Consider the following 15,293-nt stretch of genomic DNA (forward strand, 5'->3'; position numbering starts at 1 on the left):
GTTTTACATGAGGATTTATGAGGGGTTTTATGGGGTTTTACATGGGGATTTATGAAGGGTTTTATGGGGTTTTTAATGGGGATTCATTAGGGGCTTTATGGGGTTTTTAATGGGGATTCATGGGGGGATTTTATGGGAATCTTATAGAGAATTAAATGGAAATTTTCTGGGATTTTCCTGGGGTTTTTGGGGGTTTTTATGTGGATTTATTGAGATCTTATATGGGGATTTTAGGGGGCTTTTATGGGATTTTATGGGGATCTCTTCAGGGACTTTATAGCATGTTTTGGGGTTATTGAACTGTTGGTTTTTGGGGTTTGGATGGGATTCCCTGGGCCCTTTGCTGGGGTTTTGTGTCGCTGTTTCTGGGCTGTCCTGGGGGCTCAATGGCTGCAGTGCAGTTCCCAGCGCCGCCGCCTGGGGGCGCTGCTGCTGCTGCGCCACCTCCTCAACAGCGCCCGTCAGTGCCGCCCTCGGGGCGTTCCAATGGGGTTTCTATGGGGTTTTTATGGGGATTTTATGGGGTTTGTAATGGGGATTTATGGGGTTTTTATGGGGTCTTTATGGGGTTTATTAGGGGCTTGATGGGGTTTGTAATGGGGTTTGTAATGGGGATTTATTAGGGGCTTGATGGGGTTTGTAATGGGGTTTGTAATGGGGATTTATTAGGGGCTTGATGGGGTTTGTAATGGGGTTTGTAATGGGGATTTATTAGGGGCTTTATGGGGCTTTTATGGGGTTTTTAATGGGGATTTATTAGGGGCTTTATGGGGTTTGTAATGGGGATTTATTAGGGGCTTTATGGGGCTTTTATGGGGTTTTTAATGGGGATTTATTAGGGGCTTTATGGGGTTTTTAATGGGGATTTATTAGGGGCTTTATGGGGTTTTCCTGGGGTTTTTAATGGGGATTTCTTCGGGGCTTTATGGGGTTTTTAATGGGGATTTCTTAGGGGCTTTATGGGGTTTTTAATGGGGATTTATTAGGGGCTTTATGGGGTTTTTAATGGGGATTTTTATGGGGGTTTTAATGGGGATTTATTAGGGGCTTTATGGGGTTTGTAATGGGGATTTATTAGGGGCTTAATGGGGTTTTAATGGGGATTTAGTAGGGGCTTTATGGGGCTTTTAATGGGGATTCATTAGGGGCTTTATGGGGTTTTTAATGGGGATTTTATGGGGTTTTTAATGGGGATTTATTAGGGGCTTGATGGGGTTTTAATGTGGATTCAATAGGGGCTTTATGGGGTTTTTAATGGGGATTTTTAGGGGCTTTATGGGGTTTGTAATGGGGATTTATTAGGGGCTTTATGGGGTTTTTATACGGTTTGTAATGGGGATTTCTTAGGGGCTTTATGGGGTTTTTTTGGGGTTTTTAATGGGGATTTCTTAGGGGCTTTATTGGGTTTTTAATGGGGATTAATTAGGGGCTTTATGGGGTTTTTAATGGGGATTTATTAGGGGCTTAATGGGGTTTTAATTGGGATTTTATGGGGGTTTTAATGGGGTTTATTCGGGGCTTTATGGGTTTTTAATGGGGATTTATTAGGGGCTTTATGGGGTTTGTAATGGGGATTCATTAGGGGCTTAATGGGGTTTTTCTGGGGTTTTTAATGGGGATTTATCAGGGGCTTTATGGGGTTTTTAAGGGGGATTTATTGGGGGAATTTATGGGAATCTTATAGAATTTTAATGGAAATTTTCGGGGATTTTTATGGGGTTTTTAATGGGGATTTATCAGGGTTTTTATGGGGTTTGAATGGGGTTCATTAGGGGCTTTATGGGGCTTTTAATGGAGATTTCTTAGGGGCTTTATGGGGTTTTATGGGGTTTTTATGGGGATTTATTAGGGGTTTTTATGGAGTTTTTTATGGGGATTCATTCGGGCTTTATGAGGTTTTTAATGGGGTTTGTAATGGGGATTTCTTAGGGGCTTTATGGGGTTTTTAATTGGGGTTTTTATGGGGGTTTTAATGGGGATTTATTAGGGGCTTTATGGGGTTTGTAATGGGGATTTCTTAGGGGCTTTATGGGGTTTTATGGGGTTTTTAATGGGGATTCATTGGGGGATTTTTGGGGAATCTTATAGAATTTTAATGGAAATTTTCTGGGATTTTTATGGGGTTTTTATGGGGCTCTTAATGGAGATTTGTTAGGGGTTTTATGGGGTTTTTAATGGGGATTCATTGGGACTTTATGGGGTTTTTATGGGGTTTATTAGTGGCTTTATGGGGTTTTTAATGGGGATTCATTGGGGGATTTTTGGGGTTTTTAATGGGGATTCATTGGGGGATTTTATGGGAATTTTATAGAATTTTAATGGAATTTATTTTTGTTTTTATGGGATTTTATGGGGTGTATTGGGGGATTTAATAGGATCTTATATGGGGATTTTAGGGGGGGTTTTATGGGGTTTGTAATGGGGATTTATTCGGGACTTTATGGGGTTTGCAATGGGGATTTATTGGGGATTTATTAGGGGAAATTATGGGATTTTTTTGGGCTTTATTAGGGATTTACTGGGCATTTATTGGGGGATTGTTCTGGGATTTATTGGGGGATTTTATATTTTTTTAAATTTTATCGGGTTTTTATGCGGGTGGATTTATCGGGGTTTATTGGGGATTTATTGGGGGATTTATTGAGGGATTTTATGGGGATTTATTTGGATTATTGGGGATTTTTTGGAGATTTTTATGGGGTTTTTTATGGGGATTTATTGGGGATTTATTGGGGGATTTATTGAGGGATTTTATGGGGATTTATTTGGATTATTGCAGATTTTTTGGAGATTTTTATGGGGTTTTTATGGGTTTTTTATGGGGATTTATTGGGGATTTACTGGGGGATTTTATGTTTTTAAATTTTATGGGATTTTTAGGGGGGGTTTATTGGGATTTATTGGGGGATTTTATGGGAATTTTTTGGGATTTCGTGGAGATTTTTTTTTTATTTTATGGGGATTTGTTGGGGTTTTTATCAGGGATTTATTTAGATTATTGGGGATTTTTATGGGATTTTTATGGGGTTTATTGGGGGTTTTTATGGGAATGTTATGGGGGATTTTATGGGGATTTGTTGGGGATTTTATGGGATTTTTATGGGGATTTTAATGGGGATTTTAATGGGGTTTTTCTGGGTTTTTGGAGATTTATTGGGGGATTGATTGAGGGATTTAATGGGGATTTATTTGGATTAGTGGGGATTTTTTTTTTGATTTTTTGGGGCTTTCTTAGGGTATTTTAATGGAGATTTATTAGTGGAAATTATGGGATTTTTATGGGATTTATTGGGGCGTTTTATGGGTTTTTATGGGATTTATTGGGGATTTATTGGGGATTTTGATGGGATTTTTATGGGATTTATTGGGGGATTTTATGGGAATTTTATGGGGGATTTATTGGAGAGTATTAATGGGAATTTTCTGGGATTTTTATGGGATTTATTGGGGATTTATTGGGGATTTCATGGGGTTTTTGTGGGGTTTTTATAGGATTTATTGGGGATTTTATGGGATTTTTTTTGTTGGTGTTTTTGGGGATTTTATGGGGTTTTTTTACAGGAATTTTCTGGGATTTTTATGGGGTTTATCGGGAATTTTATAGGATTTTATTGGGGATTTATTGGGGGATTTTAAGGGATTTTTTGGGGATTTTTTTCGCATTTCTTGTGGATTTTTATGGGGGTTTTGTGGGTTTTTTAATGGGGATTTATTGGGGATTTTTTGGGGTTTTATGAGGGATTTATGGGGGATTTATTGGGTGAGTTTGTGGGGATTTATTGGGATTTTAATGGGATTTATTAGGGGGTTTTACTGGGTTTTAATGGGATTTTTAATGGGATTTTTAATGGGATTTATTGGGGGACTTTATGGGGTTTTTATGGGAATTTTATGGATTTTTTATGGGGTTTATTGGGGTTTTTATGGGGATTAATTGGGGTTTTTATCAGGGATTTATTTGGATTATTGGGGATTTTATGAGGTTTATTGGGGGATTTTAGGGGATTTTTGAGGGTTTTTTTTGTTTTGTGTTTTTTCAGATTTTATGGGGATTTCATGGGGTTTTTGTGGGGTTTTTATAGGATTTATTGGGGATTTTATGGGGGATTTATTGGGGGATTTTAAGGGGATTTTTATGGGATTTATTGGGGGATTTTATGGGGATTTTGAATTTTTTTGGGGGGGATTTTATGGGGATTTATTGGGGTTTTTATCAGGGATTTATTTGGATTATTGGGGATTTTTATGGGGTTTTTTGGGGGATTTTAGGGGATTTTTGAGGGGTTTTTTTGTTTTGTGTTTTTTTCAGATTTTATGGGGATTTCATGGGGTTTTTGTGGGTTTTTTATAGGATTTATTGGGGGATTTTATGGGGGGATTTTTTGGGAATTTTATGGACTTTTTATAGGGATTTTTATGGGATTTTTTTATTTTATGAGAATTTTTTTTATTTATTTTTATGGGAATTTATTTTTACATTTATGTGCTTTTGGGGGGTGGGGGGTGGAACTTCCTGACAATTTTCTGGGGAACTTTTGTGGGGTTTTTTTGCCATTGCTTGAGGAACAATTTCTGCATTTCCTGAACATTTTCCCATTCCCAAAATCTTAATTTTTTTTTTTTTTGCAGCTTCCCAAATGGAAATGCAGAAAGTTTCCATCCTCTCTTCCCTGAAAGTTCCCCTGCAGGACGGGAGCCCCAAGGTATTCCCAGCTTTTCCAGGAATTCCCTGGAAAATTCCGGAAATTCCCTGGAAAATTCCGGAAATTCCCCAAAATCCCCGCTGCCATTGCCCCTTCTTGTCCCTAGGGGGCGCCTCAGGGGATTTCAATTCATTTTGGGGCCATTTTTTCCATGGTTTTTCTCCAAATTCCCAGGTTTTCCAGGAATTCCTGATTTCCCCCATTTTTGTCCTCCTCTTTTTTCCTCATTTTTCCCCATTTCCCCCCATTTTTCCCCCATTTTTTACCTGTTTGCCCCCTTATTTTCCCCCATTTTCCCCCATTTCCCCCCATTTTTCCCCCTTTATTTCCCCCATTTTTCACCATTTCCCCCCATATTTCCCCCTTGTTTCCCCCATTTCCCCCCTTATTTCCCCATTTTTCCCCCCTTATTTCCCCCATTATTTTCCCATTATTTCCCCCCATTATGTCCCCATTTCCCCCATTTTTTACCTGTTTCCCCCCTTATTCCCCCCATATTTCTCTCATTTTTCCCCCCATATTTCCCCCCTATTTCCCCCATAATTCTCATTTTCTCCCCATTTTCTCCCCATTTTCTTCCCCTTATTCCCCCCCTTAATCCCCCCATTTTTCCACATTTCCCCCCACTATTTCCCTCATTATTTCCCCCATATTCCCTCCATTTTCCCCCCTTTATTCCCATTTTTTCACCATTTTTCCCTGCAAAATTCTCATTTTTTCCCCATTTTTCCCCTCGTTTTCCCCCCGTTTTACCCCATTTTCCCCCCATTTTCCCCTATATTCCCCCCCCATATTTCCCGCCCATATTTCCCCCAATTCCCCCCATTTTTCCCCCGTTATTTTCCCCATTTATTCCCCATCTTTTCCCCGTTATTTTCCCCGTTTATTCCCCATCTTTTCCCTATTATTTTCCCCATTTATTCCCCATTTATTCCCCCTTCTTTCCCCCTTTATTTCCCCCCATATTTCCCCCACATTCCCTCCATTTTCCCCTCTTATTCCCCCCATTTTCCCACCATTTCCCCCCATTTTTTTACCATTTCCCCCCCAAAATTCTCATTTTTTTCCCCTTATTTCCCCCATATCCCCCCCATATTTCCCCCATATTCCCTCCATTTCCCCCCCTTTATTTCCCCCCATTTTTTCACCATTTTCCCTGCAAAATTCTCATTTTTTTTCCCCATTTCCCGTTCCATTTCCCCAATATTTCCCCCAATATTTCCCCAATATTTCCCCCATATTTCCCCCCTTATTTCCCCATATTTCCCCCCCATATTTCCCCCAATTCCCCCCATTTTCCCCTGTTATTTTCCCCATTTATTCCCCATCTTTTCCCTGTTATTTCCCCCATCTTTCCCATTTATTCCCCCTTATTCCCCCCATTTCCACCATTTCCCCCATTTTTACCATTTCTCCCCCCAAAATTCTCATTTTTTCCCCTTATTTCCCCCCATATTTCCCCCATATTTCCCCCATATTATTTCCCCCATATTCCCCATATTATTCCCCCATTTTCCCCCTTATTTCCCGCATTTTTCCCCTTTATTTCCCCCATTATTTCCCCTCATTTTCCCCCCATATTTCCCCCATTTTCCCCCTTCCCCCATTTTTCCCCTTTATTTCCCCCCCTTATTTCCCCCATTTCCCCCCCATATTTCCCCCATTTTTGCCCCCTTTATTCCCCCCCTTTTCCCCCATTATTTGCCCATTATGTCCCCATTTCCCAATTTTTTCCCCATTTCTCCCCATTTCCCCCATATTTCCCCCCATTTTTCCCCCATATTCTCATTTTCTCCCCATATTCCCCCCATTTTCTCCTCCTTATTCCCCCCCTTACTTCCCCCCATTTTTCTCCCCTTTATTCCCCCCATTTTTTCCCCATATTCCCCCATTCCCCCTTATCCCTCCATTTTCCCCGTTATTTCCCCCATTTTTGCCCCATTTATTCCCCCATATTTCCCCCATTTATTCCCCCATTTTCCTCCCATATTCCCCCTATTCCCCCATTGTTTCCCCATTTATTTCCCATTTTCCCCCTTCATCCCCCATTTTTTACCATTTTTCCCCCCAAAATTCTCATTTTTCCCCTTATTTCCCCCTATTTTCCCCCCTATTTCCCCCCTATTTCCCCCATATATTCCCCCATATTTCCCCCCTATTCCCCCCATATTTCCCCCATATTTCCCCCATATATTCCCCCATATTTCCCTTTTATTTCGCCCCTTATTGTCCCCATATTCCCTCTTATTTCCCCCATTTTTTCCCCATTTCCCCCCATATTTCCCCCATATTTCCCCCATATTCCCTCCATTTTTCCCCCCTATTCCCCCCATTTTTCCCCATTTTTCCCCTTATTCCCCCCCCATATTCCCCCCATATTATTCCCCTGTTTCTCCCTTATTTTCCCCCATTATTTCCCTGTTTCCCCCCCATTTTCCCCCATATTTCCCCCCACATTCTCTCCCCATATTTCCCCATTTCTCCCCCATTTTCCCCCTTATTCCCCCATATTCCCCCCATATTCCCCCATTTTTCCCCTTATTTCCCCCCTTATTTCCTCTCAGTTTCTCCCTTTATTTCCCCCATATTCCCCCCATTTCCCCCCATTTCCCCCCCTTATTCCCTCAATTTTTCCCCATTTTTCCCCGTTATTTCCCCCATTTTATCCCCATTTATTACCCATTTATTCCCCTTATTTCCCCCATATTCCCTCCATTTCCCCCTTATTTCCCCCCTTATTTCCCCCCTTATTTCCCCCAATTTTTCACCCTTATTCCCCCATTTTCCCCCCATTTTCCCCCCATTTTCCCCCATTTTTTCACCCTTATTCCCCCCATTTTCCCGTCTTCTTTCCCCCATTTTTTCACCATTTCCCCCATTTTTTTCCCATTTTTCCCCCCAAAATTCTCATTTTTCCCCCATTTTTCCCCCATTTTCCCCCCATTTTCCCCCATATTCCCTCCATTTTCCCCCTTATTTCCCCCTTATTTCCCCCTTTATTTCCCCCAATTTTTCACCCTTATTCCCCCCATTTTCCCCCTATTTCCCCCCATTTTCCCCCCATTTTCCCCCCATTTTTCACCCTTATTCCCCCCATTTCCCCCCTTATTTCCCCCATATTTCCCCCATTTTTTCACCATTTCCCCCCACAAAATGCTAATTTTTTCACCATTCCCCCATATTTCCCACATTTTTTCACCCTTATTCCCCCCATTTTCCCCTCTTCTTTCCCCCATTTTTCCCCCATTTTTCCCCCATTTTTCCCCCATATTCCCTCCATTTTCCCCCCTTATTTCCCCCTTTATTTCCCCCCATTTTCCCCCAATTTTTCACCCTTATCCCCCCCATTTCCCCCCTTATTTTCCCCCATATTTCCCCCGTTTTTTCACCATTTACCCCCACAAAATGCTAATTTTTTCACCATTCCCCCCATATTTCCCCCATTTTTTTACCATTTTCCCCCCTTATTTCCCCCCATTTTCCCCCATTTTCCCCCAATTTTTCACCCTTATTCCCCCCATTTTCCCCTCTTATTTCCCCCTTTTTTTCACCATTTCCCCCATTTTTTCCCCCCAAAATTCTCATTTTTTCCCCATTTTTCCCCCATATTTCCCCCTTTCTCCCCCCATATTTTCCCCATTTTTCCCCCCATATTTTCCCCCCATATTTCCCCCCATATTTATTTTCTCTCTCTCTCTGTCCCCCCAGGTCCGTCGGGCTCTGCTGCAGCTCCTCAGTTCCCTGGCTCACCACGGCTTCCTGCAGCTCCGGGGCCGAGGCGCTGCTGCACTTCCTGGTGCTGCAGTGCTCCCTGCCCGGGGACACGGTGAGAATTCCCAAATATTCCCAAATAATCCCAAATAATCCAACAAAACATTCCAAACAAACATTCCTGGTGCTGCAGTGCTCCCTGCCCGCGGACACGGTGAGAATTCCAATATTCCCAAATATTCCCAAATATTCCCAACATTCCTGGTGCTGCAGTGCTCCCTGCCCGCGGACACGGTGAGAATTCCCAATATTCCCAAATATTCCCAAATATTCCCAACATTCCTGGTGCTGCAGTGCTCCCTGCCCGCGGACACGGTGAGAATTCCCAATATTCCCAAATATTCCCAAATATTCCCAACATTCCCAACATTCCTGGTGCTGCAGTGCTCCCTGCCCGGGGACACGGTGAGAATTCCCAAATATTCCCAAATATTTCCCAAATAATCCCAACATTCCTGGTGCTGCAGTGCTCCCTGCCCGCGGACACGGTGAGAATTCCAAACATTCCCAAATATTCCCAACATTCCCAACATTCCTGGTGCTGCAGTGCTCCCTGCCCGCGGACACGGTGAGAATTCCAAATATTCCCAAATATTCCCAAACATTCCCAACATCCCAACATTCCTGGTGCTGCAGTGCTCCCTGCCCGCGGACACGGTGAGAATTCCCAATATTCCCAAATATTCCCAAACATTCCTGGTGCTGCAGTGCTCCCTGCCCGCGGACACGGTGAGAATTCCAAATATTCCAAATATTCCCAACAAACATTCCAAACAAACATTCCTGGTGCTCCAGTGCTCCCTGCCCGGGGACACGGTGAGAATTCTCAAATATTCCCAACATTCCCGGCATTCCTAACATTCCAAACATTCCTGGTGCTGCAGTGCTCCCTGCCCGCAGACACGGTGAGAATTCCCAATATTCCCAAATATTCCCAAACATTCCAAACATTCCAAACATTCCAAACATTCCTGGTGCTGCAGTGCTCCCTGCCCGGGGACACGGTGAGAATTCCCAACATTCCCAAATATTCCCAACATTCCCAAATATTCCCAACATTCCCAACATTCCTGGTGCTCCAGTGCTCCCTGCCCGGGGACACGGTGAGAATTCCCAATATTCCCAAATATTCCCAACAAATATTCCAAACATTCCAAACATTCCTGGTGCTGCAGTGCTCCCTGCCCGCGGACACGGTGAGAATTCCCAATATTCCCAAATATTCCCAACAAATATCCAAACATTCCAAACATTCCTGGTGCTGCAGTGCTCCCTGCCCGCGGACACGGTGAGAATTCCCAATATTCCCAAATATTCCCAACAAATATTCCAAACATTCCAAACATTCCAAACATTCCTGGTGCTGCAGTGCTCCCTGCCCGCGGACACGGTGAGAATTCCCAATATTCCCAATATTCCCAACATTCCAAACAAACATTGCTGGTGCTCCAGTGCTCCCTGCCCGCGGACACGGTGAGAATTCCAAATATTCCCAAATATTCCAAACATTCCCAACATTCCAAACATTCCAAACATTCCTGGTGCTGCAGTGCTCCCTGCCCGGGGACACGGTGAGAATTCCAAACATTCCCAAATATTCCCAAATAATCCCAACATTCCAAACATTCCAAACATTCCTGGTGCTGCAGTGCTCCCTGCCCGCGGACACGGTGAGAATTCCCAATATTCCAAACATTCCCAACATTCCCAACATTCCTGGTGCTCCAGTGCTCCCTGCCCGCGGACACGGTGAGAATTCCCAAATATTCCCAAATATTCCCAACATTCCCAAACATTCCAAACAAAACATTCCTGGTGCTGCAGTGCTCCCTGCCCGCGGACACGGTGAGAATTCCAAACATTCCCAAATATTCCCAACAAATATTCCAAAACATTCCAAACATTCCAAACATTCCTGGTGCTCCAGTGCTCCCTGCCCGCGGACACGGTGAGAATTCCCAAATATTCCCAAATATTCCCAAATATTCCCAACATTCCCAACATTCCTGGTGCTGCAGTGCTCCTGCCCGGGGACACGGTGAGAATTCCCAAATATTCCCAAATATTCCCAACAATATTCCAAACATTCCAAACATTCCAAACATTCCTGGTGCTGCAGTGCTCCCTGCCCGCGGACACGGTGAGAATTCCCAAATATTCCCAACATTCCCAATATTCCCAAATATTCCCAAACATTCCTGGTGCTGCAGTGCTCCCTGCCCGCGGACACGGTGAGAATTCCAAATATTCCAAATATTCCCAAACATTCCCGGCATTCCCAGCATTCCAAACATTCCCCACCATTCCCACCCGTTCCAACATTCCAAACATTCCCAGTATTCCCACCATTCCCAACTTTTCCCATCCTTTTCCCATCCTTCTCACAATTTTCCCCATTTTTCCCCTCAATTTTCCCATTTTCCCCAATTTTTTGCCTTTTTTTTGCAAATTTCCCCATCCTTTTCCCATCCTTTTCCCAAATTTTCCATTTTTCCCCATTTTCCCATTTTTCCCCATCCCTCTCCCAATTTTCCCCATCCTTTTCCCATCCTTTCCTAAATTTTTCCCATTTTTCCCCATTTTTCCCCAATTTCCCATCCTTTTCCCAACGTTTCCCTTTTTTCCCAATTTTCCCCCATTTCTTTCCACATTTCCCCATCCTTTCCAACTTTTCCCCAATTTTTTCCCCAATTTTCCATTTCTTTTCCCAATTTCCCATCCTTTTCCCAATTTTCCCCATCCCTCTCCCAATTTTTCCCCAGTTTTTCCCCAGTTTTCCCCATCCTCTCCCCATTTTCCCAATTTTCCCCATTTTTCCCCAATTTCCCATCCTTTTCCCAAATTTTCCCCATTTTTCCCCATTTTCTTTCAGATTTCCCCCACGCTTTTTCCCCAATTTTCCAATTCTTCTCCCAATTTTTCCCCATTTTCCCCCAATTTTCCCCATTTTTTCCCAATTTTCCATTCTTTTCCCAATTTTCCCCCATTTTCCCTCGTTTTCCCATTCTTTTTCCCAATTTTCCCATCTTTTCCCCATCTTTTCCCCAACTTTTCCCCACCCTTTTTTCCCCAATTTTCCCCATTCTTCTCCCAATTTTTCCTCATTTTCCCACCAATTTCCCCAATTTTTTCCCCCAATTTCCCCCCAATTTCCCCCCAATTTTTTCCCCATTTTTTCCCCATTTTTTTCCCAATTTCTCCCGTTTTTTCCCACCCCCCCAGGCTCCCGGAATTCCGGAGGAAATTCCCGAGGATCCCTCGGACGCCGACGTCCGCAGCGTCAGCGTCAGCACCTTGATCCTGCTCAGCTCCACCGTGCCCGGCGTCGGCCAGGTCAGACTGGGGCAAAAAACCCCAAAAAATGGAAATTCCCAAAATGCCCAGAGGATTCCAGGCCCAAAATTCCCAAAATCTGGGAGATTTCAGCCCAAAATTCCCAAAATCTGGCAGATTTCAGCCCCAAAATCCCAAGAAATTCCAGTCCCAAAATTCCCAATCCCAAGAAATTCCAGTCCCAGAATTCCCAATCCTGAAGAAATTCCAGTCCCAAAATTGCCCCAAATTTTCCAAATTCCCGATCCTGAGGGATTCCCACCCCCAAAATCAAAAAAAATCCCCAAATTCCCAATTCTAGGAGATTTTATTCCCAAAATTCCCAATCCTGCTCAGCTCCACCGTGCCCGGCGTCGGCCAGGTCAGACTGGGGCAAAAAACCCCAAAAAAGGGAAATTCCCAAAATGCCCAGAGGATTCCAGGCCCAAAATTCCCAAAATCCGGCAGATTTCAGCCCAAAATCCCAAGAAATTCCAGTCCCGAAATTCCCAATCCTGAAGAAATTCCAGTCCCAAAATTTCCCCAAATTTTCCAAATTCCACCAAATTTTATTCCCAAAATTCCCAATCCCAAAGAATTCCAATCCCAATAATCCAAAAAAATTCCCCAAAATTCCCAAATCTGGGAAATTGAAATTCAAAAATTTTCCCCAAATTTTCCAAATTCCACCAAATTTCATTCCCAAACACAAAGAATTCCAATCAAAAAAATTCCCAAATTTCCCCAAATTTTCCCCCCAAAATTCAGTTAAAAAAAATCCATTCCAAAATTCCCCCAAATTTTCCCCCCAAAATTCAGTTAAAAAAATCCATTCCCAAAATTCCCAATTCTGGGAGATTTCAGCCTCAAAATCCCAGAAAATTCCAGTCCCAAAATTCCCAATCCTGAAGAAATTTAATCCCAAATTTTCCCCAAATTTTCCAAATTCCACCAAATTTTATTCCCCAAATTCCCAATCCCAAAGAATTCCAATCCCAAAAATCCAAAAAAATTCCCCAAAATGCCCAAATCTGGGAAATTGAAATTCATAAAATTTCCCCAAATTTTCCAAATTCCACCAAATTTTAATCCCCAAATTCCCAATTCTGGGAAATTTCAATTCCCCCAAAATTCCCAATTCTGAGGGATTTTAATCCCAAAATTTCCCCAAATTTTTTCCAATTTCACGAAAATTTATTCCCAAAATTCCCAATCCCAAAGAATTCCAATCCCAAAATTCCAAAAAAATTCCCAAAATTCCCAAAATCTGGGAGATTTCAGCCCAAAATCCCAAGAAATTCCAGTCCCGAAATTCCCAATTCCGGGAAATTGAAATTCCCCAAAATTCCCAATTCTGAAGGACTTTAATCCCAAAATTTCCTCAAATTTTCCCAATTCCACCAAATTTTACTCCCCAAATTCCCAATCCCAAAGAATCCCAATCCCAAAATTCCCAAAATTCCCAAAATCTGGGAGATTTCAGCCCCGAAATCCCAAGAAATTCCAGTCCCGAAATTCCCAATCCTGAAGAAATTCCAGCCCCAAAATTTTCCCAAATTTTCCAAATTCCACCAAATTTCATTCCCAAACACAAAGAATTCCAATCAAAAAATTCCCAAATTTTCCCCCAAATTTTCCAAAATCCACAAAATTTTATTCCCCAAAATTCCCAATCCCAAAGAATTCCAATCCCAAAATTCCAAAAAAATTCCCAAAATTCCCAATTCTGGGAGATTTCAGCCCCAAAATCCCAAAAACTTCAGTCCCGAAATTCCCAATTCTGGGAAATTTAATCCCAAAATTTCCCCAAATTTTCCAAATTCCACCAAATTTTCTTCCCAAAATTCCCAATCCCAAAGAATTCCAGTCCCAAAATTCCCAAAATTCCCAATTCTGGGATTTTTATTCCCAAAATTCCCAATCCAAAAAAATTCCCCAAAATTCCCAATTCTGGGATTTTTATTCCCAAAATTCCCAATCCTGAAGGACTTTAATCCCAAAATTTCCCCAATTTTTCCAATTCCATGAAATTTTATTCCCAAAATTCCCAATTCCGGGAGATTTCACCCCAAAATTCCCAGTCCTGATGGATTTTTCCCATTTTCCCCCATTATTTTTGCTGCTTTTCTGATGATTTCCACCCCTTTTTTCCCCATTATTTTACCATTATTTTCCCCATTTTCCTGATTATTATCCCAAATTTTCCCCATTATTTCCCCCCATTTTCCCAATAATTTTCCCCATTATTCCCCCATTATTTCCCCCATTTATTTCCCCATAATTCCCCATTATTTCCCCCATTATTTCCCCCATTATTTCCCCCATTTTCCCCCCTTTTATTCCCCATTATTCCCCCATTCATTCCCTATTATTTCCCCCATTTTTCCCCGATTTATTTCCCCCTTTTTCTCCCATTTTCCCCCATTATTTCCCCCATCTATTCCCCATTTTTCCTCCATTCCCCCCCTTTATTCCCCATTTATTCCCCATTATTCCCCCCCTTTATTCCCCCTTTATCCCCCATTTATTCCCCATTATTTCCCCATTTATTTCCCATTATTCCCCCATTTTCCCCCATTTTTCCCCTCTTTATTCCCTTATTATTTCCCCATTATTTCCCCCATTTTCCCCCATTCATTCCCTATTATTTCCCCATTTTCCCCGATTTATTTCCCCCCTTTTCCCCCATTATTCCCCCATTTATTCCCCCATTATTCCCCCATTTATTCCCCCATTTATTCCCCCATTATTCCCCCATTTATTCCCCCATTTATTCCCCCATTTATTCCCCCATTATTTCCCCCATTTATTCCCCTAATTCCCCATTTCCCCCCATAATTCCCCCATTTCCCCCTCTTTAATTCCCCATTTTCCCCCCATTTCCCCCCCTTATTCCCCATTTATTCCCCATTTTTTCCCCATTTTCCCCCCATTTCCCCCCTTTATTCCCCATTTATTCCCCATTTATTCCCCCATAATTTCCCCATTATTCCCCATTTATTCCCCATTATGTCCTCCTTATTGCCCCCATTATTTCCCATTTATTCCCCATTCTTCCCCCATTTATTTCCCCCATTTATTCCCCATTTCCCCATTATTTCCCCATTATTTCCCCATTTATTCCCCCATTTATTCCCCATTTATTCCCCATAATTCCCTCATTTATTCCCCCATTTATTCCCCATAATTCCCCATTTATTCCCCATTTATTTCCCTGATTTATTCCCCCCTTTTCCCTCATTTATTTCCCCATTTCTCTCATTTATTCCCCATTTATTCCCCTTTCCCCCCTTTATTCCCCATAATTTCCCCCATTTTCCCCCCTTTATTCCCCATTTTTCCTCCATTTCCCCCCCCTTATTCCCCATTTATTCCCCATTATTCCCCCCCTTTATTCCCCTTTATCCCCCATTTTCCCCCATTATTTCCCCCATAATTTCCCCATTTTCCCCCATTTATCCCCCATAATTTCCCCCATAAATTCCCCATTTATTCCCCATTATTTCC

The 15,293-nt window shown here is 42.4% G+C and overlaps 1 protein-coding gene across 1 annotated transcript in view; it reads left to right on the top strand.

Annotated features, from left to right (window-relative positions):
* LOC136569814 (maestro heat-like repeat-containing protein family member 1) overlaps window positions 1-8,522 on the top strand; it is a 54,767-nt gene extending 46,245 nt beyond the window's left edge. Inside the window, exons 11-12 of the mRNA XM_066570177.1 lie at window positions 4,630-4,703; window positions 8,412-8,522. Of these exons, the coding sequence (XP_066426274.1) occupies window positions 4,630-4,674 (45 nt within the window). The 3' untranslated portion in view covers window positions 4,675-4,703; window positions 8,412-8,522. The remainder of the gene's footprint in view (window positions 1-4,629; window positions 4,704-8,411) is intronic.
* Window positions 8,523-15,293: the final 6,771 nt, after the last annotated feature.

The sequence above is a fragment of the Molothrus aeneus genome, unplaced genomic scaffold, assembly GCF_037042795.1.
Source record: "Molothrus aeneus isolate 106 unplaced genomic scaffold, BPBGC_Maene_1.0 scaffold_258, whole genome shotgun sequence".
NCBI classification, from domain to species: Eukaryota; Metazoa; Chordata; class Aves; order Passeriformes; family Icteridae; genus Molothrus; species Molothrus aeneus.